Source organism: Pavona decussata, unplaced genomic scaffold, assembly GCF_977016875.1.
Source record: "Pavona decussata unplaced genomic scaffold, jaPavDecu1.1 SCAFFOLD_13, whole genome shotgun sequence".
NCBI lineage: Eukaryota > Metazoa > Cnidaria > Anthozoa > Scleractinia > Agariciidae > Pavona > Pavona decussata.
Window position 1 is genome coordinate 1,134,401 of NW_028145436.1, and position 21,740 is coordinate 1,156,140.

Below are 21,740 nucleotides of genomic sequence, written 5' to 3' on the forward strand. Positions count from 1 at the left end.
ACAACATGCTGGTCGGTATGGAAGTGTTTCACTTCCATTTACACTTGAAAACAAATGGTGAGAAGTCTGGAAGGATGCACGGAAAGACAACTTTTTTTCAGAAAAACTTAGTTCCAAGCTAAATTCATTAGTCATCCATCCTTTACCTTGATCCTTACCAATGGGGGTCCGTCTGCTGCCCAAGGGAGGACCGCTGTTCAACAGGTTTGATTCCGACATGCTTAATCTGATTGGCTGAGGAGGCGGTGACGCAATAGCTGCTGACAATTCAGCGGACAGCTCACTGATATCAGACATAAAACTCGATCCACTCCCACTCCGCGAGGTTTTGGCGGGAGATGCAGCTTTGCTGATCTCCTGATCAGAGACTTTCTTCTCTGCACCAGGGCCTGGGGCCAACATCCCCTCTTTACCAGACCCTTCAAAGGAAGGTGCCGACTTTGTATCCAAAGCTGCCTTAAATTCAGATGATTTTTCGTTCAATACGTTCTCGGCTCTTGAGCTGGAATTTTTCAAAGTATCACTATCACTTCTCACACCATTGTGGTCGTTTGATGTATCGTCCTTGGTATCCAGTGATTTTCGTTCTAATGGTTTATTTTTAGGAGCAAGTGGCGGTGTTTCTAGTACAGCATTGCTTGACATCGGTCTCTTGGCGTGTCGTGCTAACTGATCCGGTATATCCATAGTATCGACTGTCCTGGATGGAGGCACAGTGGGGTCCAAAATAGACACTTCCACCGTATGAAGCTTGCCACTTATATCTCCCAAAGATTTGGCTTTTTCGCGCCTTTCATCGCCAGTCAAGCGTCCTTTTTTCTCTCTTAATTGTACGGTATTTTCTGAAAACGACGAACCGTTATCGTTCGTTCTACGCGTTTGAGAATTAGGCTCTGCTTTTTTAGAGACTTTCCCCTCCGTTTTCACTGTTTTCTGTGAGGAAGGTTCGTCGTGCTTGGATGATCCTGGATGAGAAGTTTTTGTTTGTGGCTCAACTGAAGATAGCCGTGCGCTTTGCTGTTTGGTCAATTTCTCTTCCTTGTTTTCCTCTTTCAAAGTTTTCAATGAGCTTTCATCTTGTTTATTCGAGCTTGTGTGAGCATTGTTCGTCTGTGAGTCAGTTGTCGGAGTTGAACCTTTTCGCTCGGGTGGTTTCTTACTCGCTTTTTCTTCTTTGTTTTCAATCACTGTCTCTAAAGCGCTGCTATCTTGTGCTGTTGGCACCGCTTTCGAATTTTTCTTCAGTAATTCTGCTGTCGGATTTGAATTGCGTCGCTCGGGTTGTTTTCTGTTGAATTTTTCGTCCTTACTTTCCTTCACTGTCTTTAAAGCGCTGCTTTCTTCCTTGTGTGGTGCAGGTGGTGAATTTTTCGCTGACAAGTCGGATGGAGTAGACGCTCGATAATCTGTGTTCTTTTTATGTTTCTCTTCTTTATCGTGTTTTGAACCTCCTCCGAGAATTCCTAACGACTTCCGCCAAGATTTTCCCTCGGATTTCTGTGACGCCGTACTCCCAGTGGACCCCTTACGCTCAAGTTTACCCCCTAGGGTAGATTTACCCTCGGGGGTTTGTTTCCCCGGGGGAGGGGTGGACCTCCCCTTCTCTTTATCTTTCGATTTGGATTTTTCTTTCTCTTTCGTATTTTCTTTGTCTTTGTTCTTGGAGGACTTTGATTGGCTAAAGAAAGAAATCAGGTGAGACGCAGAGCGTTTGGTTTTCTCCCCATCCTCGTCCTTGGACTCAATCTCTTTCTTGTCACTAGCGACACCTTTCTTCACCGACTGTTCTTTGTCTTCATTCTTTGTACCTTTAGTGTCTTGCACTTCTGCCAGTCGCGTCTGCAAGAGATGATGAAGACAGTAAATAATGAAGAAGACTACAACAGGGTTGCGTGGGATCTGGAGACTATGAAAAGTAAGACTACATAGTGTAAACATCATAAAGTGTCCAACATCTTTTTGAGTATCCATTCTAGGAACACTTCGTCAGTACTTCACCGCAATAGAACATGTTTAATACCATTATCACAACTTGTCCCTTGGTAACGCGCAAACCGAGTAAAAATACACCACTGTGCTGTTGTAGCAAAAACATCTGTTTGTTTACTACACGCGCTCGACCTGTTTAAAGATTTCTTCTTTCTACTGACAATGCTCGTTTTTACTTATTATATAAAAATCTGAACAATTCTGTCGCGTAACTTTTTGGTGCGTAGTATCGCAGTATGTTTTCACGTCGATGTGTTCTGTATCCTGACAATGAGTGCTGAATCGTGGAGTGCATAGTATGGTCTGTTAAAATAGAGCGGTTTTCGATTGTGTGTCGTAAAACCAAGAACAAATAATTACTCTGACCAATCACAGACGTGAACAGCGCAATGAACCAATCAACAAACACAGGGAAGCGCGGGAAAAACGCGTGCGAGCAAGTCACGATTGGTTTTGGTCTGACTTCCCATTGGTTCAGAAAATGGCGCGAATTTGCGCACCAATCACAGAGCACAGTGAAGCAAAACCAAGCAAACGTGAAAATACTCTGGCACTCAACTGAAAACCGCTCTACGTTCGACCTGTGATGTTCGGCATTCCGAAAACGAGTGCTGAATAATGAAGCGCAAAACCCAACAGATATTAGAACACATACCTCCATTAAATTAGTGATGACAGAAGGTTTGTTGTTTGAATCTGTTAAACTAGAAACTGGCGTGTTTTCAGCTTCTTTACTAGCACTAGAAACAGTAGTAACAGCTGTGGTTGGAGTAGACGTCACAGTGATCGCCATACTGGTAACATGTACTGTTGATGCAGCAGCGCTTGTGCTGGTGGCTGATGTGGTCGTACTGCTTGACGGCAATTTCTTCAAGATGTCTTCCTTTGCTTTCCATCCCAGCTGCAACAGAAAGATTTTCGTTTAAACCTTTGACTCTTTTTTAAGGCCCTAAGAGTGCCAATTGGCAGACAATGCCATGACTTTGTGAATACTTGGTAAATTTGTATGAAATTTTGCCCCCCAAAAATTGTCCTGTACAGATCTGCTAATTGAAATCATAAAACTGTGACCCCTCCTACCTATAATATGATTGACCACTCCTACAATTTTTAATTTATTTTTCCAAATATATACGGGATGCAAGACATATATCTAATAATTAATTTTTAATCCTAAGAACTGCAAAACAAAGTATCTCTTTTTAACGCGCAACGAGAAGAATTCGACAACAGGAACAAACGAAGTCACGCTACCCTTTACCCTAGGCTATTAAGGGTATTTTCCTGTTACGTTTTTGCTCGTCTTAATATTCTGGGGGGAAGATGGAAGTTTCAAAATTAAACAAAAGTACGTCGTGTTTGTCTGACCCAGCTCTTCCCAACTCAAAATAACTGCGTGGAAGACTAAGTCGACATGGTCTGCGCACTTAAAAAAATGACCCTCGCTTTCTCTCAATTTGCAATTCGTTTGAGTCTCACTCAAACTTTAATAAACAACAAGATTTTCATATTACTGGGAGGAGGATCATGGATTACTTACAGCTTCGAGTCGTTTACGAGTTGCTTCTACAGCAAGGGCCATCTCTTCCTTGCGTCTTTGAAACTGACAGTAATAAATAACGGCACAAGTGTTAAGTTACAAATGAGGCCCAATTTTCGCGTCGAATGTAATTCAAGCAAACATACTTACATCATCTGACGTAGAATTACCACCGTGGCTTGTCTCCTCTTCAGCGTTTGGTGGCAACGAACCAATTCTAAACAAAGACAGACGATGTGTTATACTGAGTGCCAACTGTACTTCATAGATTAATAGCTGTGCCGACCTACTGAGCTGACTGACTGACTGACTGACTGACTGACTGACTGACTGACTGACTGACCGAGACTGACTGGCTGAACCAACTGACTGAATTATGACTATTTGAATGACTGACTGATTGATGACTGGCTGGCTGACTGACCAACAGACGGACAGACCGATACGGCGACGTCCTTACACGAACCGATGGAACAGTGGAACGACTAAATAATCACGATTTTGAGAAGCAAAGAGAAGAGGTGCAACAACGTGAAACCCAACAACCATGGATTGGTGTACAGACTCAGAGTTTCAATTTCCAAACAAGACAAGCAAGACATGTATCAGTTGTTTCACAAGTTTGTGGCGGGAAGCCTTTTACGCTAGAAACAGATTAATGATCAATGCATTACACTGTGCATCCACTCAGTTCTGTCTACAATAGGGGTTCGATGGATCCCCTTTTTCTAGTGTTAAGCTCATCGATAGTCGCCTGCGCTTTCTCGGATATCAAACTGTGCAAATATAAAGAGACGATGCATCAATCAATGCATCAATAGTTGTTGAGTTTCACGTAATTGTTCTTAAAAAAATGTTAGTAATAATTTAAAGATTGATAACAATTACAAAAAACATCCACAAAACGAAGAAACCTGCACAAAACTAATATTCAGTACAGATCAGTTCATACCGTCCGGGTTGATGCGATCGAGACAGGAATCGAGCCGAGATGCTCAGCCGGGTCCTCATAAGTTTCTCTGTGTCCAGGGGTGGCGGCTCCTTCACCTGCTCGTCCGGTTTTGAACTCGGAGAGCTGGTACCCAATGTTTCAAAGTATCGACCAACTACCTCCTCATCCTCCCCTCCCTCGGGTTTGTTTTCGTCTTCACCAAACGGCTTTGAAAACTCTTCTGAAGGGCTGGTGACCTCGTCTTCGGAATCTTCACTGGATGCTTTTTTTTTTCCAAAACAAAGACAACATTAGATAATAGCAGAGCGTGGTTTTTAACCCTTTAAGCATTAACAGTGATCGGCATCAAATTTCTCCTTGTAATATCAATGCTTACTCAACCCCTGAGGTCATGAGAGTTAAGGATATGATCACCCAAGGTGAATTTTCTTAACATTTTAATAACTTCTCCGCAGTACTTTTATAAGAAAAGTATGGTGACAAGATCGGAGAATTTGTTCTTTGATATAAGGGGCACCCTTGGTTTTCATTGGGTAGATCAACAGACGCTTCGTCTGGGAACAAGTGACGGACTGTGCAAGGTAATTATTGCGTCTAAATGATTTTCGCCAGAGGAAAACTTCACGTTGCACGAGCTAACCAACCTCCGAGATAAAACTAGCTTGCTTAGTAAATTCTGAGACGAGATCCTGAGCGAGAAAAGTTCCTCAGGGATTGCTACAGGTTGGGAGTATTCTTTTAAAACAAATATTTCCAGCTAATTAAAAATGGCGCTGTAAACTTACGAGTTATCCTCTCCTTTTCTCCCGATTTAAACTTGTCGTTCTCCTAAAAGAATAAAAATATACAAAAAACCATGAAGTAGCTTTCAGCGAAGACAAAGGCTACCTTATTCAGAAAATTCGCACTCATCTCCCTAGCTGTCCCACTGTCCCGACTGCGACCTTCTACCCCTCCCTCCTCTTTTCTACCCCGGCTTTCTTCTCCTCTCCCTGTACCACACCCAATAATCAGCCTTGTACCTCTTGTTCTTCGCCTTTCGAGTCCTCCATAGAAACAGACAGTCTCTTAGGTTGCTGTGCAGCAGACAACTTGAAAGCTCTGAAGAAGGTGAAAAAATTGTTAGCAATGTCCAACGAATGTTGGCTGGATGCTGTTAATAGGTTGGAAAATAAAACAACTGAAAATCTCGTTTCAAAGCAGCATTTATATTCAACTGAAGATATTATAATCAAGTGTATCCTCGTACTTAACGCATACAGGAAATGTTTCTTGACCAAACTAGAACTTTACTTTCTTTTTACTTTAAACGGCCCTAGTCAGCCACGCCTTTGTTTTTGTTTGTATGCGAGAGTTTGGCTATTATATTTTATTCGGAGCATGTCGAAATGAACGAAATCACTGTGAAACTACTAAAGATAATGAAACATACTTTCAGGAACACAACTTACACTAAAGCAATAAGATTTCCCTTCACCATGCAATATCAATAATTTCGATGGCATCGAAAATGGCGGAGGCTGACTAGGGTCCTTTAAGATGGAAACTAATTTCTTACAAGCATCCCAAGATGAAACATTTTTGCAAAATTAAAGAAAGAAAACGAAGGAACGAAAATTGGCTTGACGGTAGTCGAACCTATCGAGGCGTTTCTTAATGTTCTGATCACGATCCCATTTAGGTTTGAACAAATATTTTTCTGAACAAATATGTTAAATTAAGTACACTTGAACACAAACAGCGTCAGGAACTACGTGTACGTGAGAACAAAGACAAACGTTAAAGATTGAGGAGCGCTAAGCATATTTTCGCAAAGCTTTCCAGCGCAGACAGCAATTATTTCAAAGAGAAGGACAGATCGCATTGTCATTGAGTTAAACTTGAAATGTTAATTATCGGATATAAATTAGCCCTTCCACCCTTCAACATAAACCACTTTAGAGACAGAGGGATCTCTGTTATTGTTTAGCAAATCTCAATCAACATTAAATCGCTCTTAGCTTTACGAATGACTTAAATTGTCATTTTTGCTACTGAAGGAATTTATATCTTGGGTTGTTTTTTTTTTACTTATAGATTTAAAATTTACTTGGCAGGGGTACTACGTTCAAGGAACTGGCTGAAGCAAAAATGCCGTTGTTTTTCCTTTCAGTGAAAGCTTTAGAAATTGGTTCTCCTTAATTACAGTCGGACCTCTATTAAGCGGCCACCCTCCATTAAGCGGCCGTTTTCCAAAGTCCCGAATTATTATTTTGTCAGTAAAGTGCTGTATTCGATACCTCTATTCAACGGCCAACCTCTATTAAGCGGCCAGTTTTCAAAGTCCCCAGGGTGGCCGCTTAATAGAGGTCCGACTGTAGTTACTGTTATATAATCAATCCATGTGTTAAGTCCTATGAATTTGGTTAAGTCTACCAACATCTTCTAGCTGGTAATTTTATTATTTCTGTCCCTTGTCCGTTTAACAATGCAATCACATCGCAGACATTATTAAACTTTAAAGTAAGGCTTCAAATTGTTTACACAAGAAATCACCAAAGTAACATTACAACTTAGATTTTATTTAAATAACTTCACAAAGTTGAACAGAAAGAATTTTGCTTGGACGGCCGTGGCAACATTACCAAAGTGAACTTATTAAACTTTTATTTAGCAAGAAAATCCTTGATTTATACCTACGTAGTGTATGAAACTAAAATTATCTTTTATTTTAACAACATTTAAACTTTACTTAGTTACCTGAGAAAAGTCTGAACTCGAGAGGGCAGATAATCTACAGATGGAGATCTGTATAATGCTCCAGGGCTGTTTTTACGATGAGGAGTATTAGTAGAAACCGGTTCAACCGGTTCGTCCGGTGACGAATCCTCTTGTACTCCGTTGCTGATTGGTTGAGCGATATTAGGGAGAGACGCGTGATGATTAAGCTGCAGAACCTCGTAATGGTGCACAATTTCCTGGACCCGTGGAGCACTGGGTCGAGCGAGAGTGCAAAAGGAAGACAGCCTGTGTTAGTTCAGTACATTACATGAGAGAGGGGAGGGTGGGGATATTGTTAGCACAGAAGAAGGGGTTATAAAGTGTTAGTTATGGGTTAATAGCGTTGAGGGCAGGAATTCAAGGTGTTCGAATACGTATGCGTCATGGGGTTTCTGTTATGACTTACTTAGCCTTTTGAGATTTCCTGAAAATTGGAACATATTTCCAATGCCTTCTGGAAGGACTGCTGATCATGCAACTGTGTGATGGAATAATTCATTTTAGATTTAATCATTTACTTTTAAAGGAACATGCCAGTTTATGTTCGACGTTTTAGAAAAATTAACTGGTTACACGCACCAATTATTCACTTAGCTTTACCTTTAGTATTTTTATAGTCTTTTAAATTACTGCACATTACGTTTTTGATCAGCTTAATTTACCTTTTCACAGTAATTCATTATTGGACGTTTATTATTTACGAAAATTATGACAAACCTACTTGCTTAATCTTCAAGGGCTGCTCATGTCTTTTTAACGAAGCAAATAGTGGGTTAATAGTGCTCGAAGAATTATAACAACAAAAAGAGACAAAAAATAAAGAGATTAACCCAAACAGCAACGATAAAATTTAATGAAATTTATTTATTCGTTTAGTGAATTCAACTTTTTATTACACATTCGTAATGGCAAAGAAAAACCCTCATATGAAAGAATCCAAACATGATGTGTGAATACTGAAACGGTACCACGCTTTTGCTGTCAACATTAAATCATTTAAAACGAAGGATTTCAATTAAATTAAATATAGTTAAATTTTCATGCGATAACGATTGTTTTACTAGTTTATGCTTTAAGTTTGTTATTATTATTTACTGCAAGGAAAATCGTAATATCCAAGTAAAGTAAAAAATGGAGACAAACAAAAGGTCTTCTTTTCGTTACAAGTAATTACAACAACGTTTCGGTTAAAATTGTTCGAAAAACGTGGTTTTCAAGACCAGTTTTATTTTCAGCGAACATTTTAATTTTAACATTACTGATTTTAAATTTTACAACTTTATTATTAGGGATAATCTCAGTTTTAAACTTACGTTTAATCACTTTGTCTAAGCGAAAAATTCCTGAGATGTTTAAATGTTTAGCTTGTTCAGAATGATCACAAATGTCAAAAGATTTATCGAGGGAAATTAAACCCGGGTAACAAAAATTCTCAGTTTTTGAAGCAATTGAACGGGACCAAAAAACTTGGTTCCGTTACATTTGGGACTTTTTCATCCAAGAGCACTTGGTTTTGGGCCGTGCACCCAATTCATGACTATACCAAGTACCAGGGTGTAATGGGGATGTGCGAGGTGGGCCCTGTTTTCAGAGCCATGTGACTCATAAAATTACACCTTGTCCCAGTACCAAGGGAACACCCATGAATACACAAATGGTCGCCATCTTGATTTTCAACCCAAAGATCCCGGGAAGAAAATTAATCAGGCGCTCCGTGGGGGTGTATAATGAGGATTTTTGTCTGACCTGGCAACTTCACTATCGAAGTCATCCTGGCTTGGTGGAAGGTAGATAATCATTTCCTTCATTTCGCCCTCTTTAAGTTCCTCCACTTCCTCTGCCTCCTCAAACTTCAGCTCTCCCGTCTCCGAGGTAACCACACTGCTCTTCCGCGGGGGATGCATGGTGACGTCACTGCCACGTGACACGGTGACTCCAGAAGGCACTTCACTGCTACCCTGTTTTGGCGGGAAATTATACTCTTAGTACCACAGGGTAATGAAAGGGTATTACTGTACACAAGTCTCCTTCGCAGCCGTTTTTGGATTTCCCAAAAACGGCTGCGAAGGAGAATAACTGTACACCGGTTTTCAAAAGCCCATTTCCGGCAAACTGAGGCGCGTGAGGCTGGCACCAAATATCGGCGCGAAAGTAGCGCGAGAAATTAATTGCAGTAAAGAAAGACGGAAGCAGGGTTATCTTTTACCTTGATTTGCATCGGAATCGTACCCGCAACCACCAATTACAGGATATATACTAAATCACGTGCATGCGTTTGGTTTCCCAATGAAAAACAGTATACCACTCATCATTACTCGCAAGCACAAAAACCTTCTTAAGGACGGTGCCTACTATTGTTACTGCGCATCTCGAGATACTCGGGTTTCCTATGGGTAGTGCTCACTAATACGGGGATATTTTTGCGCGGTTTAAAACTATGCGGAGAAAGCAGAACTTAGCAAATGCTTTTGGTATCTCAAAGGAAAATTACGGGTAACCATTCATTTTTCAGAGATAATTAAACTTCAATTTAGGAAAAAAATCCCATACATTGCTTTATATTTTGGCGCTTTTTAGAGATATTATTGCTTAACTATCTCTGAAAAATGCGTGGTTACCCTCAATTTTGTTTTTGGATTCCAAGAGGCCTTGCTAAGATCTGTTTTTCCTGCATAGTCGTAAGCCGCACAAAAATACTTCGGTATTAGTAGGCACCGTCCTTAATTGGTATCATTCCACACATACCATTCATAGTTACGTTCAAATAATTAAAAAAAACCCTGTTTATCAAAACAGTTACCAACCTACGAATTTTGTCCCATCTATTCCCTTTCATTTAATTTTTCAGTGGAACCCCAACGTTGCTCCTGCTATCACCAAATTTGCACCCTCCCTACTTATTCTCAGCGGTCTCCAAACAATTCACCACCCACCAAACAGAAGGCAGTTTCTAAAGCGTTTACTGTTCTTTACATGAAAATAGAGCCTTTATTTTTTCAAACAGATAAACAAGAAACTAATTTCACTTCCAAAGGTAGGATACACGTGGAAACAGCTATTGCGCGATTGAAAGAAGTCAAAATCTTTCACGGAAACATCCCATTAACATTCAGGGAGTCATTGTTTGTCTAAATCTTCTTCTTCTACTTGACAAGAGAGAGGTCCCCTCAGCGATGATATGCAGCGGACATAGAAAAAGAAGTTCCCTTTCGCCAGTAGCTTCATAATTGCTGACAATACAACTGCAAAGGATCACCTCTAGCTTTACAGGAAATTGAATTTCTCAGCTCAAGTTCACATGATCCATTTTAAGGAACCAGAACCAATTTTTCTTCCAGAGACCTTTGAAGCAGTGAGCCTTCAATCTTCTGTTAACGCTAGGATCAAGTCTCTCCCCGCACATTTGGACCTTGTCGTTTCGTTGATCACGTCAGCTTGCTCCTGAGTAAGGGAAATTGTTTCAGAAAACTGTGACACTAACCAACCATCCGCTGATTCAGCAGCGCGCACTGACTTTGATGTTGTGTTAAGCAACAACTTTATCATGGTCTAACGTCAGTCACAGAGGAATTTTCAACAGGCTCTACCTCTTCCTATTGAACAGTTTTATCTGAAGTCATGAAGGATTGTCCAAAATCTTCATCAATGAGTGGAAGTAGAAAAGGAGAAAGCGCATGACCTCCAACAGCATCACTCCAAATCGTCTGAGTTTTTAGCTCAGTGTGTCAGGATCAGCTATTATTGACCTTGGATCAAATTCTTTGACAGCTGGATCACTTTCCTCCTCCTTGCCATGTTCAGACTTTGTCAGCTTGAAGTCTTGCAGAGAACAGAAGCTGATGTTGTGTTTTGCTGGGCTTACACACTGGCACTCTAGTGAAGGACTTTACATGACTCATACGTGCAGTATGTTATAGATCAAACGATACAATGTGGCGACCTGCTCCATTCATTCTACATGCAGAAATAATAACAAACGCAATTTAGGGATTGTAAGGGTTAGTTTTGGGATGGAAGAGTGGATTAAAATACCCTTGCCTTTCTCTTCCAAAAACTAATGGCACACTTCATTACGGGGAGACCTGTACCGTTTGCAACGTGTTACATGGTTGGTCGAGAGGACAAAAGAACGAACAACAGAACAATGCTCCCAACCCTAAAAAACAATGCAGCTGCAGGTTATCAGGGTCCAGTGAAAATAGAGCTTTTGAAAGGTGCAGGTCTACTGTAAGTTTCACTTACCCTTCACTCCCAAACAGTTATTTCACCAACCAAGACATCTCAACTTGCACCCCAATAACAGTCATTGGAAAAACAAAAGAACAGTAAAAAATCCCCTTGTTGGTATGTTTAGCGGTGCACATTCACTTGTAAGTATGTTAGGTGGTGCACGTGCAAAGTGGTTAGGAAGTACAAACTGTGAGTTCTGAATTAAAACTCCAGTAAGGCACAATCGAAGAAAAGTAAAGACTGTACTTTCCTTTGGAAATCAGCGTGACCAATCAATGCTGTCTATTGTAGTGGACGAACTAAGCTAAAACGTTTCTCACTTTATCCTTTGAAGAAGTAAAATTCTAAGACTATTTACTCCAAAATTAAATTACATCAAAAAGGTCAGTTTTAGATGTTTTGTTGAGATCGATCATGGCAAGGGTTTAAAATGTTGGTTGTTGAAAGACGATAGTTTGAAAATAGTCACGGCACTTAATAGATGAACACACCAACTAGTTTGAATATTTGCCAATAAGCTGATTCTTCGTTAAGAATTGGTTCATGCTTAGCGTGCGTATATCGAGCTATGGATGCACGCAGGAAGTTTGGAGAGCACGAGAGAAGCATAAGAGTTGCTCGAGGCGTAGCCGAGAGCAACTCTAGCTTCTTGAGTGCTCTCCAAACTTCCTAAGTGCATCCATAACTCGATATACGCACAGCTAAAAGCATGAACCAATTCTTTTATAACATAGTGAAAATAAAGTAAACGATTTCTGGAAAACAGGTTTTGTTCCTGATTAATAACAAAAACTCTGAACAAAAAAAAAAAGGTGAAAGTGGTTTTTCATATTGGTTTAATCTTAACGTTTCATTCACTTCGACAAGCTCTTATAAATATACATTTTTTATGGTGCTGTCTCTCTGTAAAAAGTTTTTTATAACATAGCGCGCGCATGCTTCTCCTTCATCTAACTTGCACACGTCATCGGATGGACGCACGGCCGTGCGTATGTTGAGAAATATACCATGATGACGCCAATAGAAATTAGATTAGGATGCGCGCGCGCTATGTTATAATTTACATTCTTATATACATATATACATACTTTATTGGCTCGTCCCCACGGGGTCTTTCAGAGTCAATTAAAATAACATAACTAAGTAACTGTTTTACAGTAATTAGTGATTCGAAAATTTGACAATTTGGACAACACAAACTCCTCTCCCCCATGGTACATAAATGGAGTCTGTATATATTCAGATCTGCTATTTTTATGGGCAATATCGCTGAGCCTATGTACATGCAAAATTAACTCAAAATACCTCAACTCACCTGATATTTGCTTGTCAATGTTGTCGATTTAATACGTTGTGCTCGATGGAAAATGATCAGCACAGACGTGTTTGGAAGGCAGAGTTTCTGTAGCTAAGTGGCTGGCGAATACTCAAGCCGACAACCGAGAGATGTCAGGAACCGAGCTCCATCCGAGATAGTTCCGATAAAAAAAGAACCATGATGAAATTCCTTCGTCTGAACACGATTGCTCCACGAACAACCAAGTAGTTCCCAATTGTTCACAAGTTATCAAGTGCCATCTAATTCTCTCAAAACTTCTCTATGAGCTCAAAATAAGATATTTCAAAGCAGTTTAATCTGTTATACACCCTCTTAAGATTCTATAGCCAGGTTTTGTCTTGTGCAGTGTATGGGATACCATGTCCACAGGTGGATGCAGTATAAAATTGGGATGCAATTCCAGAGTTTCGATTGGCTTAGCGGGCGTGGAATATAAACCATTATACCCTGGTCGAGAAAAATCAACCATTGAATCATCTTCTGGTTTTTCTTGCAAAATGAAGTTAGTAAGATATGGCAACATTTCTTGGTTGTTTGTAATAAAATGATCACTCCACTCGCCCTTGATTGATACGAGACGATTGTAGAATGGCAAACTGTAACAGCAAAGTCTTTGAAAAACCTTGGCTCCAGATGTGGATGTTTTCAGGGCGAGTTGTTTTTCCCATCTCAGTTTACTGGCTATCACGTCTAAGATGTCGTCGTCGCCTTCATCACTTCGTCATATTTTCATTTCCTGTGCCTTTTGTTCGAGTTCCACTAGTTCGGCTTTACGTTTCAATCCGGCTGTGTAGTTACCAGCGTTCCTCTTTTCGTTGAATAATCTTTTAACCAGGATATTTTTTTCTATCAAACTGTTCCGCCACTTTTGAGTTTCGAAGAAATTTTACAAAATTCTCGCACCAAAGTTGCTTTTCTCGTTTCTCACTGAGTTTTTTTTAGTTGCTTTTTCCCAACCCTCGCTTTCGTGTCTGAATTCGGTACCAGTCTTACGCGCCTAAATAGATCGGAGGAGATTTCGTGTTTGCTTAGGTTTTGCTTTACCACGCTTCGCGATTGGTTAAAAAACTCGTGGCATTTTTTCAACCAATTAGCAATCAACACAAAACCAATGGTGACTTGTTCGTCACGCTTTCCCGCGCTTGACACCTTTCACATGACATTGCTTCGAGTTCTGATTGGTTCATTACGCTGTTCGCATTTGTAAGCAATAATAATGGCCTAAATTTACAGTCATTTCAACTAACGTTGTCGGTTCAAAGCATGAAGCTAAAAGACAAGACCGAAAGTTTACGTGGGATTTTTATGAACAAATTCATCAAAATCAGTCATGCCTGGAGAAAACAATAGGTTGTAATTAGCTGTACAATGACCTGTCACGTGCAATGATGATTTTGATGAAATTATTCATAAAAAATAATCCCACAAAACATTGCGGTCTTGTCTTTTAGCTTGATTTTAATCCGACAACGTTAATTCAAATAGCTGTATACACAAAGGATAATGGTTAAAGCGTAAAGCTATTTGGATCGGGCGCATAACATATAGATATAAAAGAGAGAAATGGAAAATCTTAATATTTATAATTAGTAACAGCGGTTAACATGGAAAGAGAATGCGATCGAGACTGGAGTTGCTGTGTACCTACCTTGAATTTGTGATTAATAAGAGTAATTACACTCACTTGAAAAGTGCTCAAGCCTTCTAGACGTTATGGGGGTAAGGGCTTTACCCTTTCTCTTTTCTCTATCGCCATAGAACTAAAGTACATCATTTGACCAGCAAACAAACTGACTCTGAAAAACATTCTCCACCCACCCCTCCCACTCACCTCAGCCTCCATATCATCCTCAGTGAGTCGATCAAATGCAGCTCTTCCGTCCGCCGGAAACAGATCATCATCTTCCTGCAAGCCACGAGTTAAAGCTTGCATAAATTATGCATTGATGAATAAATAACATGTCCAATACCGTATCTGTCACGGTTCACACCATTTTTCGTTACATCGAGATACAGCGCACATAACAACAACAGTTCGGATACAACTTGAATTAAGCAATAATTATCTCTTACCCCTTTTGTTAAAGAACATCGTCTCTCGAGAGGCTGCAAATAAAAACACAAAGGGCCAGTTATTTAAACAGAGTCTAACTTAAACCGGGGCTCAAGACAATCAGTGGGCCTCCAAATCTGTTTATAAGTGTTTTATTTTAAGTAGATAAATAGTTTTCTAGTCCTTCTTGTTACCGTCGGCAGTAGGGAATGTTTAGATATGATTGTTGGTAAAATTGAAAACGGCTTAGAACATGGTTTTGTTAAGACATCACCAAACAAGCCCGTCAATAAACTCAGCTCCAGATTGTAAAATCTTAATTTTTAACCTTTGTAATCCCAGCCTCAAGGATAGCTATGATCGGAAAATTCGAGAATAGTGTTGGCTGGACTTCTCTACATGAAATTAGACACCTTTGGTCTGACTGGTTAAAGAGGTTCTCACAAACGAACATGAGACAGATTGCTATACTCACTGGACACAGTTTCTTATTTTTGCAGACCATGACTGTTCCCTGCATTTTTCTCAAGGATAGAGGAGCACGAAACGCAACACAGATTGCAGAAGAAAATCATAGGCAGCATGGAACATTCGTGGGGTTCATTCTAGAAATTGGCATTTGAGTTCCAAGAGCCCCCCTCCCCAATGGAGATTCCAGAGGGTCTTTTGTCACCAATGGGGACCCAAGATATTTGAACTTAAGGGGAAAAAATGCACTGCTTACGGTGTAGTAGTTATCACAGCCTGAACATCATAATAATAAACTATCCAACTAATAGGAAGGATGAGCTACATACGCTGTTTGCTAAAGCTCTCACTTGCTCCTGAAGGGAGATTGGCTCTATTGTATATCGCTTTCGATCTGTGGACAGAATTATAGCAATGTAAAAAAGTCCAACTTAAACTTATGTAAAGGAATAACATGTTTGGATTGTTTTCTATCTTTGTTTGAAAAAGATTGATCACTTTACAAGTTAGCGCCACGAGTATTATATAGTCACAGCAGAGCTAAAACAATGGACAGCTTCGTTTAACTGCCGAAGAAAAGATCCTCAAGGATTTGCCAGTTCTTACCTGCTGCGTCTAAAGGAAAAGCAATCGGTTGTAAAGTACCATTGTCTCCAGCCACATGAATACCGCCATTTTGAATCCGCTAGAGAAAAGATACAAATGAATCAAACTTTTCCTGTCGTTTGCTTAAAGAGAGAGGGCGGAGATCGTGCGTGAGATTCAAGCAAAAGAAAGACGATGCAAGTACTTTCTCAGAAATTTAACAACAAGGCTATTAACTTAATTCTTTGCGTTTGAGGTTCACCCGCCTCTGCCAAAAAAAAAACTACACAAGAAATCACCAGGGATAGATTGAAACTAAATGTTATCAAGGTCGTCACGCAACGCTCTTCCCTGGTGGGGAGTGGCGTTGCGTGACGACCCCAATAACGGCTACGTAGGACACTAACTAAACATCTGCAAATGTGAACTACTTTGTGATTCCTTTTTAGATTCATAAAATGGAGGAACTCAAGAGAAATGATGACGCCAGTCATAATAAAACAACATTCACCCGAGAAGATTGTTCTGTTTAGCGATTTATTTATTTATTTATTTATTTATTCACCACGACATACAATCATAGAAAGTTACAGTGAATAATAGACTAAGATCTTACTTAAGTTTAGAGTGAATAATAATAGTAAAAAAGAAGAAGTAAGAAGTGGCGAGGACCCCTGGGCTTATACTGAGAGGTCTCCTCGGAGATATGTAAGGACTGTAAGACTAGTAAAGATATTGTTTAAATTTTTTAACATCCGGTGGTAAGACTATAAAGACATAACAGAGTCGGACGTTTCACACAATTAAATGAGGAAATCAAGAAGCTTTCTTTTGAAGGTGGATAGACTGGGGGAAGACGTAATTGATAATGGCAAAGCATTCCATATTTTTGGCCCTCTATAGAGTATAGTAAATTGCTTCATATTAGTTCGGCAGATGTAAGGTCGAAAATGAGCTGAGGTTCTAGTATCATAATTATGAATTTGACCACCAGTCGGAAATAAATTTAAAAAGGGCGAGGGCAGCAAACGTTGGTGATATGAAAACACAAATTTTGCAATATAAAGGGAATTCACTTTAAAAATATCTAGCGATGATATCTTCTTGACTACCAGTTTTTCCTGAAGTGAAGGCTGTGGGAAGGGAGGGTAGGGATCTTACCTGCGCCCAGCGTCCTCCAGGTTGCGCTGCCTGTTGACCGTTATCTTGTTCCGGAGACAAATTTGTTTTATCATTCCCATCAGCCATGAGCTAAATTAAAGAGATGAAAACACTTTCGTCAGCCAAAAAACAAAAGCGTCTCCTTCAGACAAAAGTGAAGTCCAATCATGCATTCACGGATACGAACGTCACTATTACAGTCCGGCTTGTAGAAAGTATGCTATCCATCATTAAATCATCATGTGTATGTCAAGACCGGTTGTTCAAAGAGCGGAGCGACGAGATTATCCAAACGTATTCTTCTCCGCTGAATGAAGTTACCCGCTCTTTGAACTACCTAACCAGGTTAGCTTTTACAACAGACACAAAGAGAGAGAGGTAAAAATCGGTGAGTTTTCCACAACCGCGCTTCATTTTCGTTGGCCCAGCGATATGATAACACTGGATTCTTTCAGTTTATTTCTTGGACAATTACAAAATAAAATAGGTAAGTTCCCATTACAAAATACAGACGGCGAGAGGTGATTCAGGGGTACAAGAGTTGCCTACCTGCTTTTTAGCCCATGAAGGGAGCTGGCCAACACTAAAGCGGTAATTAACTGGCGGACTGGGCTCTAAATTAACAAAGGAAAAAAACAAGACACAATCACACTCACAAACATTCAACAAGCTGGGTTAGTTTGATATGAATAATTTACCTTGAATGAGGCTAGTATGGCTAATTTGAAAGCAAACAAAAGAATGTTACAAAAGTCAGCCAGTTTTGCATAGGGTCTACGGAATAAAAGTCATTCCATCAAAGCTGTTTAAGTCGAACATACCTTTAATTGGCCGAGAGAATGCTGACGGCTCAGCAGGTGAAAATTCACCCTCTTCCGGGATGCAGGGGTGTGAGACTTGGTAGGTATCACGCCTGTAGTTAAACAGTTAATCTTGGTTGTAGTATCTGCCATCTACAGTGGTTTTCAAGTGAGTGACGAAAAGTAATTTCGCGTTTACTTTGGTTTTATCTTCCTACGCTCTGAGATTTATGAACAAAACTCGCGCCATTTTCTCAACCGACGAGAAGCAAAACCAAAACTAATCGTGACTTGCTCGAACGCATTTTCCCGCGCTTGGCGCCGGTTGCATGCATTTGCCTTGAGTTCTGATTGGTTCATTACGCTGTTTAGGTGTGTTGTGATTGGCCAGAGGAATTAGTTTGGTTTTGGCATTATGACACTCAATTGAAAAATGCTTTGGATAAAACGACAAAAATCTTGAGTCATTATTTTATTTTACTTTTTTTATTTTACCATTGTCATACCTGACAGGTGTACCAAACTGAAGTGTAATTTCCGGTTCATGTCCAAGTGCGTGAAGTTTTTCCACCATATTCTGACAAATTAAAACAAAATACATTCAGAAGGAGCAGGGATGAGATGAGATGAGTTAACAACATCAACAAGTCTCACTTTACCAAGGGATTTGTTCTACTTAAGTGACAAAATAACGAAACAAGAATTCAATGTGATACCTGTGTGTACGTTGTGGGGATTTTCCACACAAATATGCATCTATAACACAAGAGAATAAATTCGAGATCAGCAAAAACTTTGTGTTGATATTTGCGTTCACTTAAATTAAATTAAATTAAATTAACTTAAAAGTACATCACCAAACACGACGTATAGTTAGTTTCCAGGTAAGGCCTGGAAATTTGATACAATTTGTCCAATAACAGAGTTAGATGTATGCTTAACTCCTGTATTCCTCCAGAAATTTAAATTAAACACATGGCTGCATGGGCGTTCAGTCAGTAACTTAGGTTTAATTTGCACAGTCCTTGTGATGAGTCATGTCTCCCGAAACCTGACAGAGAGTTGGGACACTACTGGAAATTCTGACTTTTTAATATCAAAATAAGAAGTGTCACGTTAGGAGCTGAAATTTAACGAAAAGAAATTAATGTTTCTTGTTACATTTTTAACTTCATCATTCTGAAATAACCATCTCAAATCCTCCCACATATATTTTACTTAACTACGATCTATCCTTGTATTAACAGGTTATTGCCAGATTCCTTGTAAAATAAAATAACATTTGACTTGAAGAAAACTTAGCAAATTTAAAGCTGTTACAAAATTAAACAACGCACCCATCTCCACCAACAGAAATGAGATTTTTGCAGTCAACAGAAAACTTAATCCCAGTCACAACCTCTGCAAAAGAAAGGTTCAGTGAATTAGAGAAGAAGAAGTTTGTTAATTTTAATTATAATTTGCTTACTGAAGTTGAGGGTGGTACAAAAACATGCAACATCGTTTGACCAATCAAGACAATATTATTAACAGGCCCCTGTTTTCAGCCAGTCAGTGCCAAATAAAACTTACTAGTCCTGGTAAGTTTGCCTTCTGTCACATGGGAAAGTCTTAAAGCTGTGTGGATATATGACTCACCAGAATGTCCAGACATGCTGGCCACGCACTCTCCAGTGTCAAATTCTGTAACGCAAACACTCTTATCTGAACAGCTTGTGGCTGCATAAGTCCCTGATGTATCCAGAGTTATCTAACAAAAAGAGCAAACGCGTTACTCTGTGAGCTCCATTTAAGACAAATGCTGTACGTAACGGTACCATCGTGGTCTATAGATGTACTGACCACTGAAACAACAGCCATATAAGCACAGAACCTGTACAAGTTGGCGACAATATGAGTGATGATTATAACGTTATTCAAAGACAGAAATTAAAATAAATAAAAAACCGAGTTGTATTTACCCTAACAAGAGTTCCATCATCTCCAGGAGTGCCTTTGTAGTTTCTTGTCTGTTTTCCATTGCTTACATCATAAACCCTTTGACAAAAATGAATGAAACATTCAGAAGGACATACCACTAACAACATGACAGTAAAGGATTCCTTATTTACCGAGTCTATTAAACAGATCAAAAGTCAAGAAGTTAGGAGCCCAAAATGTAACGTTTGGGGTACTACTGCAAAAAATTTAAGCACCCAGAGCATTTTCTTGGGCGCCCCAGGCTACTGGGATCCTGTTAGACTGCAGCCTTGTAGTTGTAAATTGTTTCTTCTGTCTACGTCATTTTCAAAGGAAAATACACTGCTACGGACTACTTCTAAGGAAGCCAAGGTGTGTCAGTGATTGTACAGTACATCTTGCTGCTACCTCTTTTAGCCTATGTTACGCTAGGGAATTTTCTTTCAACTTGTCCAAATTTGTCGTTCTGTTGCACAAAAAGTTGACTAGTGCAACATGCCCTGCAATGAACAAATCTTGCAACATTGTTGCAGTTGAAGTGTTACACAAAATAGAAGCAACAAATGAATATACTTCTTGCAATGATTGTGGCAACAAAAACATTGCAAGACATTTCAGGGCTTGTGACACTACGCAACAATTTGTGCAACTTCTGTCACAACAAAATTGCAGGACAAGTTGCAAAAAAAATTGCTATGGATGTGTAACATGGTGTTCGTGTAAATAGACATATAGACATGACCCAGTGAGCCTAAGATGATGGCTACATTTATGTGGTGTCAAACTATTCCAATGATACTAAACTGCTTGAATCAAACCATTACCTGACATTTCTGTCTTGACAAGCAGTAGCTGCATACTTCCTGAGAAATCAAAAACAAAAACTTCCAATGTTGCAATCACATCAAATTTAGACAAACATAAACAGATGGTTGCACTCAAAGCAAAACATATTATTTTAAAATTAGTTCATTCATAAGTTTAATTTCTGCTAGTTTCTGGTAAGGTTTATTAGCCCAGACACAACAGATGAGGAAACGCTATGTCTTCATCTCTCTAGCATGACATATGACCAGTTTTCACCTATGCAAGACAAAAAAAAATTGACAGTAAAACAAAGAAACAATAATTGAATAACAAAAAGAATGTCATCGTACCTTGACACATCAATATCCATATCATAAAAGGTGGTTTTACCAACATGATTTGTACTTCTCACAAACTGCAACTCTGGATTCTGACAATTAAAAAAATTGACTTGTCTATCATTTCTTTGACATTAAGGGTGCAAAAAAAAATTTCTTTGGGAGAATCCTAAAACAGATTTGTAATCTCAGATCATGGTGCATCGAAGGAACCGACGAATCCACTCTGGACAAGGATTTGTTGGTTCCTTTGATGCACCATGATCTGAATGATTTGAGACCACAAATCTGTTTTAGGATTCTCCCAAAGAAACACACCCTTATTTACACCCTTTAGCCTGCTGATGTTGACAAAGAATTAAATTAACTTTCTTTAGAATAGCAGAAGAAAGTAAGAAAGTTACCATGGCAACACTCAAGTTAATAAACATGCCATGTGCACGCATACCTGTTGCGCTGTTCTGAATATAATGGACTTGTCTGCTCCACAGCTTAAAAGCTGTAATTCGTCAGATTCAGACACTGAAAAAAACAAAGTCCACCATCAAAAAATTAGACTGTTTTTTTGGATGTAAAAGTATCAGGCAGACAAATGTGACTCCAACTAACAACAACACTATTGAAAACACTGGCATAAACAAATCCACATGTCCACAAGTCTACCAAGCCTCCTTCACCCACCCCACCCCCTTCACAAGATGTAACACGATGGGTGCTTTATAAATTTCATGGGCTCAAAGTTTGAAAATCATTTTGTTT

At 39.5% G+C, this 21,740-nt stretch overlaps 1 protein-coding gene and 1 pseudogene across 7 annotated transcripts in view; both read right to left on the reverse strand.

Moving 5' to 3' along the window:
* LOC146487780 (uncharacterized) overlaps positions 1–21,740 on the reverse strand; it is a 48,979-nt gene that overhangs the window by 2,461 nt on the left and 24,778 nt on the right. Inside the window, exons 20-44 of one of the 6 annotated variants that reach the window (XM_085126945.1) lie at positions 21,430–21,503; positions 20,994–21,073; positions 20,661–20,699; positions 19,839–19,914; positions 19,516–19,627; positions 19,215–19,278; positions 18,594–18,633; positions 18,384–18,454; positions 17,899–17,990; positions 17,627–17,691; positions 17,078–17,167; positions 15,938–16,016; positions 15,661–15,725; positions 14,884–14,916; positions 14,642–14,716; positions 8,988–9,199; positions 7,648–7,719; positions 7,221–7,454; positions 5,504–5,582; positions 5,267–5,309; positions 4,482–4,743; positions 3,680–3,746; positions 3,530–3,592; positions 2,645–2,890; positions 147–1,839 (exon numbers count right to left, since the gene is read on the reverse strand). In XM_085126945.1, the coding sequence (XP_084983071.1) occupies positions 147–1,839; positions 2,645–2,890; positions 3,530–3,592; positions 3,680–3,746; positions 4,482–4,743; positions 5,267–5,309; positions 5,504–5,582; positions 7,221–7,454; positions 7,648–7,719; positions 8,988–9,199; positions 14,642–14,716; positions 14,884–14,916; positions 15,661–15,725; positions 15,938–16,016; positions 17,078–17,167; positions 17,627–17,691; positions 17,899–17,990; positions 18,384–18,454; positions 18,594–18,633; positions 19,215–19,278; positions 19,516–19,627; positions 19,839–19,914; positions 20,661–20,699; positions 20,994–21,073; positions 21,430–21,503 (4,026 nt within the window). The remainder of the gene's footprint in view (positions 1–146; positions 1,840–2,644; positions 2,891–3,529; positions 3,593–3,679; positions 3,747–4,481; positions 4,744–5,266; positions 5,310–5,503; positions 5,583–7,220; positions 7,455–7,647; positions 7,720–8,987; positions 9,200–14,641; positions 14,717–14,883; positions 14,917–15,660; positions 15,726–15,937; positions 16,017–17,077; positions 17,168–17,626; positions 17,692–17,898; positions 17,991–18,383; positions 18,455–18,593; positions 18,634–19,214; positions 19,279–19,515; positions 19,628–19,838; positions 19,915–20,660; positions 20,700–20,993; positions 21,074–21,429; positions 21,504–21,740) is intronic. The other 5 variants (XM_085126923.1, XM_085126914.1, XM_085126930.1 and 2 more) reach the window with 5 other exon arrangements.
* On the reverse strand, positions 10,031–12,634 carry LOC146487781 (uncharacterized; annotated as a pseudogene). The gene is made up of 2 exons (XR_014867804.1): positions 12,620–12,634; positions 10,031–12,017 (listed from the first exon to the last, which is right to left on the reverse strand). The product of XR_014867804.1 is annotated as an uncharacterized LOC146487781 (transcript).